The sequence below is a fragment of the Primulina tabacum genome, chromosome 3 (assembly GCF_025594145.1).
Source record: "Primulina tabacum isolate GXHZ01 chromosome 3, ASM2559414v2, whole genome shotgun sequence".
NCBI lineage: Eukaryota > Viridiplantae > Streptophyta > Magnoliopsida > Lamiales > Gesneriaceae > Primulina > Primulina tabacum.
Window position 1 is genome coordinate 35,923,544 of NC_134552.1, and position 6,583 is coordinate 35,930,126.

Here is a 6,583-nt window from a genome sequence, read left to right on the forward strand (position 1 = left end):
GATATCTTGAGTTAGGCCCACAACACCCCGTACTCCATCCATACAGGGAGTACGAAGATGTATAAGGATCTACAGGCTCTGTATTGGTGGCAGGGTTTGAAGAGAGATATTTCACTGTTTGTCTCCGAGTGTTTGACTTGTCAGTAGGTCAAGGCAGAGCATCAGAGACCTGCAGGGAAGCTGAGACCACTCTCTATTCCTGAGTGGAAATGGGAGAATATTACTATGGACTTTGTGACAGGGCTTCCGAGGACTACTGGAGGATTCAATGCCATCTGGGTGATTGTTGATCGACTCACTAAATCAGCTCATTTCTTATCGATCATGAAGACATTAGCCATGACTCAGTACGCAGAGCTGCAAATCAGAGAGATAGTCAGACTGAATGGGATTCCAGTGTCCATCGTGTTAGACAGGGATCCGAGATTCACGTCTGCATTCTGGAAAAATCTTCACCAGGCGTTAGGTACAAAACTACTGTTCATTACCGCTTTCCATCCTCATACAGACGGTCAGTCAGAGAGGGTGATTCAGATTCTGGAAGACCTACTCCGAGCATGAATGATCGACTTCCAGGGCAGCTGGGAGCCAAAGTTACCTCTTGTGGAGTTCACATACAACAACAATTATCAGGCATTGATAGGTATGGCTCCATACGAGGAACTGTATGGGAGAAAGTGTAGGTCACAAGTTTATTTGGATCAGGTAGGTGAGCGAGCAGAGGTGGGTCCGGATATTGTCAGACAGACAGCAGATTTAGTGGCCAGGATTAGGGACATGATGAAGACTGCACAGAGCCATCAAAAGAGTTATACTGATCAGAGGCGGCGAGATATTGACTTCGCAGTAGGGGATCATGTGTTCGTGAAAGTCGCACCGATGAAGGGTCTGATGAGGTTCGAGAAGAAGGGCAAGCTTAGCCCTAGGTTCATTAGACCACTTGAGATCCTAGAGAGAGTTGGGGCACTCGCTTACATAGTCGCGTTACCGCCAAATATGGCGGGAGTTCATAATGTGTTCCACGTCTCCGTGCTGCGGAAGCACATGTCAAATCCTTCACGTGTGCTTAACTATGAGCCACTTCAGGTGACCCCGCACCTATCATTTGAGGAGAAACCCACTCAGATTTTGGACAGGCAGAAGAAGAGGCTCCGGAACATGGTGATCCAGATGGTCAAGGCCAAGTGGCTGAATCATTATGAGGAGGAGGCTACCTGGGAGACCAAGACCGAGATGAGGAGTCGCTAACCAGAGTTATTCGGTACGTTCTAAATTTTGAGGACGAAGTTTTGTTTAAGGGGGGAGAGTTGTAAGGTCCAAAAATTTAATTCACTTAACCTGAATCCATGCAATCTAGAAATTTATTTAATTAGGGGTTTAATTATTTTTATGCATTTTATTGCATAATTTCTGCATGGTAGAATTTAAATAATGAAATTTTAAAAGTTCATGCATTAGGGTTTTTTGATGCATTTCGCGCTTGAATGAGGAACAAAGACTGAAGAGTTTTCAGGAAAATTATTTTATAACATGATTAAATTTTATTAATTTATTTAAGGTGTTTTTATGGGTGTTTTGCAAAAATGGGCTTTATTGGGTATTTGTACCCGCAAGATTTTATTTTTATCCGGTACGTAAATTTTATCGAATCGGGGTATTTTTTGAGGGTTCAGCTATTATTTTCAAGAACTAACCAACACGATATATTTTTCTGGAGTGTGTTTGGATTTCATGGACTTACTTTTAAGCTTATTGGGCTTAAAACTTTTTTGAACTTTTAATTAAATAATTTTGGGCCCATTAGCTATTTGATTACTATTTGATTAAGCTCCTAAGCATCATTTTACCTAAACCTAAAAACCATATCAGCCGACACCCTCCGCTCACCTCCTTCTCCTCTCGGTTTTCTGAACAGCAACCTCAAGAAAATATCGGCCACCTCAATTCTTTCAAGGAATAATTCTCTCGGCGCTCGTTCTTCGATATCCTCGCGTATATACATCATCAAGGCACACTTCGTAACATCATTTTTGCATCATCCACGTTTATATTACTGATGTATATGTATTCATGCATGAAAAATCTCGATCCAAGTATAAGCATGATTGGTTTTCGGTTTTTACATGTATTTTTGCATTCCATGCTTTGCTAATCACGTTTTTCTGAATTGAGGTGCGAGGGCCTGCGGCTCGGGGCTGTTCAAAGTCTGATGGTGGTGTCACGATGGAGTCTTGGAGTTAAAAATGTTCGGCGTTGCTGTAGGAGGAGAGATCGAGAGGTAGTGTCTTGGTTTTTTCTCGGTTGGGGCTGTGGCACGGGTTTTGGGTGGAAGGAGTGGTGCGAGGGCTGAACCAAGGTCTGGAACAGACCTAATGGGTCTGAGTCACGGCCCTGGAAGGGCCAACAGCCGCTGGTGTTAGAGTAGGTGCCCGTCGAGCCAAGTGTTGGCCGAGTGTTCACAATGAAACTCTATGTATTAACAATCTTTATTTTAATAATATTTGAAATTATTGTTTTGGCACATCTTTATCTGTATACCCATGCTAGTTGTATAGATAAAGTCCTTGAATATACAAATAGTCGAAAGAATATGAGATGCTCATATGATGAGTATCATGAAACTCATATTTTTAATATTGTACATTCTAAACAGTTCCTAGTCGATTCAGCCGCCGCTAAGAAGGATATAGGCCGCTCGAGTTTGAGACTAGTATCTGTGATGAGAGTACCATGTTTCATTGGTAGGGGACATTGTGATGTCCGAACATGCAGATAGGTGCTCCTTGTAGAGTGCACTGAACAACCCTCCATAAAGGACTTTCCAAGTGGTTCTCACTTATCGAGTGGAAACGTCCTAGTTTATAGTTGTACACCATTAGTCCTTATGACCCGGGACAACATTGAGACTATACATGCTAGCATTGCACTTTGACTTGTTTATCGACTCTCATGGGTCATCAGTTGGCAAGGTTGGGTGTTTTGTCGAAACATATAGGAGTCGATGCATTGTAGTCGGGGATTCACCGCTTACCTTTTGGTATGGATATCCTATGTGATCACATGTATATGTAGTATGAAATCTCTGATCAGAGTATGGTGGTAATTATGAAAGGGGTTTCATAGATTATACCATCGATGCAACTACGACATGACACATAGCATCGATTCAGTGACAACTCTCGATATACCAATGGTTGTCGAATCGGTCGGTATATATGAGATGAAGGGACCGTACTGTACGCTAACTATAATTGAATGGTTCTTCCAGGCACTATCATTTGATACCTAGGGAGTCATGTAAGCGATGCTGCTAGGCGTTTAACATGATTAGTTGGGTACTATCAGACTTGAGTTCTGACGTTCTTATTATCAAGAAGTTGATAATTAAGAATGGAGTAATTGGGGTATGCTCGTATAAGGACATGTTTAGTCCGAATCTCATGGAGATGTGAACCCACGGTAGTTGTATCAATGAACCATTGAGGGTCACACAAGTGCTAACTTTTTAGATCCCGTTGAAAGGTAAAATAGTTCAATGTGTTGAACGGCTTGTAAAGGAATTTATAAGCGTAAATAAAATAGAAGTATGACTTCTTTAAGGAGAATGTAACTTTTAATTTGAGGAAGTGTTCTTAAATTAAAAGTTGGCCAAACAAATAATGTATTTGAAAATTGTGATTTTCATAAACATTATTATGGACTAAATTAAATTAATTCAAGTGTTGAATTAATTTAACAGTAGTGGGCCTAATAGAGTCCAAATAATTAAATTAATTCAAGTGTTGAATTAATTAAACAATATTGGTCCTTGTAGAGCCCAATTAGAAATAATTATTAAATTAGTGGGCTTGAGTAAAATCAAGTAAAATTTAAATGGTCTCAAATGTGTTTGAGCATTTAAATAAAAGTCCATGGGCCTTGTAATTGTTACAAGTCCAAATAAAATGTGCATGGGCAGGTGAAGGGTTGGGAGACAACTTTTTTCACATCTAAGGCATGGCATGCCTTGGGGAATCACAACATCTTTTTGTCCAACCAAGAAAATTCTCTCCCTCATTCATTCTCCATAGTGTGGCCGAAATTCCTCATCATTTTCCTCATTTTTCTCTTCAATTTTTGTTGAGGAAATCCTACAGTTCTCAATGAAAAATACCCTAATTTTTCTAGTGCAAAATTAGGGTGGTTCTACTTTGTTAGTGGTGAACCTAATTTTGAAGAAAGGAGTCCATGAGCATGGAGAGCTTGTAGATTTGTCATCCTTTTAAGAGCCAAGTTGTTTACAACTTGGTTGGAGCCATAATATCAATCATTGTGATTGACAGGTAAAAATTCTAAGCACGCTATGTATGACATTTTCGGTGTTTTCGTATTTGCTACACATTATCGGCTTAAGGTGTTCCATTTTTGCCCTTGAAAAATATTTTGAAACTTCCGTTGCGCATTTCGGGCACCTTAATCGATCATCTTTCAAGTGGTATCAGAGCTATGGATACTATTTTGTGTAGCATATACATGATATTATGTTGAGGTCATTTTCTAACCGCATGAGACAACCAAAACAGCAAATCGAAGGCCGGTTTTTTGGTTGTTTTTGGGCAACATGTTGCTGCCCATTTCGAGCAGCCCGGGGCTGCCCGTTTCGGGCAGCAAAGGCAGCCCTTCGGGCTGCCCGAACAGCCCCCTTAAAATTAATTTTTTTTTTTGTTTTTGCTTGTTGGCCGGAATCCGGAGACGGAGCTCCGGTGACGGCGATGACGACTAGGGTTTTCAAAAGTGTTTTGGAATATCAAAGTGTCATGGGCCTTGAAGTTGTTGGGCTATTAGATAGCTAATACAATTTGTGAATTTAAATGGGCCAAAATGTTTTTGGTGAAAAATGATTTTTTGGGCCCTTAAGTTTTAATCCTCAAAAGTTGTGCATATTATGTCATAAAATAAATAATTGAAGTTGAACTTTAATTATTTATAGTAAATTGTGATTTACGAGAAACTCGGTTATAAATAAATTAATTAGAAAGTAGACAAAGGTGTTTGTATACTTTGTTAATTTAGTTTATAATCGTGACGGTTAGTGATTGGATCAAGATATATAATATTGGATCAATTGATTATTGTGATAATTAATTGATGTTGTATGATATGTGATATTATGCATGAAGGATGATCAAAAGCCCAAGCCCAATTTGCTAGGTGTATGCTAGGGTATTTTGTGTTGAATGATTATAATAATTATCAATTTATAAAGTGGGCTTGGTTTATGGCCCGTTCCCACCCCATTAGATGTATCTCTATTTGCCATGGATATTTATTTGTAAATATTAGTATAGTGGAAGATCAAGATTGGAAGATGGTGGCCTTGATGATTATGAAGATCAAGGACATGTAAATATTGGAAGCTTATGTAAAAGTTGCATTTGTCTCCCATGCATTTCCCTAGGATTGGACCTAGGCCCGTGCTTAGCTCACACGGACCATTAGTTTTGGGGTGATTGATCATCCTTGTTTTGTTTACTGTTTATAATATATGCATGATATGTTATAAATAATGAGTATGTGCGTTATTATTATGATAATAACAAAGTTTCATTAAATCTGGCAAACATACGATCAAACATGGCGAGTTTTTAAATAAAATTAATGATGAGACCTTTCAAAATTAAAAACCCTCATTTTGAATATGATTCAAAATTAATATCAAGCCCAAAAAAGGGAATTATAAAGTTGTTTATAATTTCCATGTCTTCCATCGACAATGTGTGCATGATGAACGCAACCCGTGCTCGGGACTCAGATCATATTATTGGGGGAGCCTTGGGTGCCGGAAAGCTGTGATATCCATTGACATGGTGATGTGAACTACCTGGAACTCCCATGATTTCGGCTCATATTATTGAGGAAACTCATGGCAACCGTCCATTAAGGTTCAACATCAATGAGTAAGGCTTGACACGTAAAGATGAACGACGTCATATTATTGGATCCTAATCAAACGTGAGATAAAAGTTTACGTAGAGGGTTGCATGGAGATGCAATTGGAAACTACCTTTTAGGAATTTTGATTGGCTGATATTATTTGGGATCATAATTCGCTAATTGAACCTTACGTACCTACTGAGGAAAAGAGTTTCCCGTTTTCACTAGAGGGTAGTGAAATATGTCAAAACAGTGGGAGTAAACATTTATAAAGTAAAAGTCCATACTTTATATCTTACTAAATATTTTAAAATAGTCATTAACATTTATCTGTTTTACTTTTCAGTACAATTTTTGACAATGTCTTCGATTCGCAATCCGCTATCTGCAATACTCAAAAAACACATATTAACCGGACCTAATTACCTCACTTGGCTAAAAAACCTGAAGATCGTCTTGAATTCGAAAAGGAATTCGAAAAGGATAGCATATACACTAACTGAGTCGCCTCTGTTGAGGCTCTGACTAGCTGTACTCCTGAGGAATTGCAGACTTACAAGGATTGGTGCGACCATGACTTGAAAGCCAAGTGTTATATGCAGGCTTCTATGAATGATGAGCTGCAGAGACGTTTTGAGGATGCAAAGAATGCTGCTGACATTCATTTGCA

The 6,583-nt window shown here is 39.0% G+C and overlaps 1 protein-coding gene across 1 annotated transcript; it reads left to right on the forward strand.

Annotated features, from left to right (window-relative positions):
* The first annotated feature begins 645 nt into the window (after window positions 1-645).
* On the forward strand, window positions 646-1,248 carry LOC142538683 (uncharacterized). Its single transcript, XM_075643985.1, has one exon. The coding sequence runs from the start codon at window positions 646-648 to the stop codon at window positions 1,246-1,248; it is 603 nt and encodes a 200-aa protein (XP_075500100.1).
* The last annotated feature ends 5,335 nt before the right edge of the window (window positions 1,249-6,583 follow it).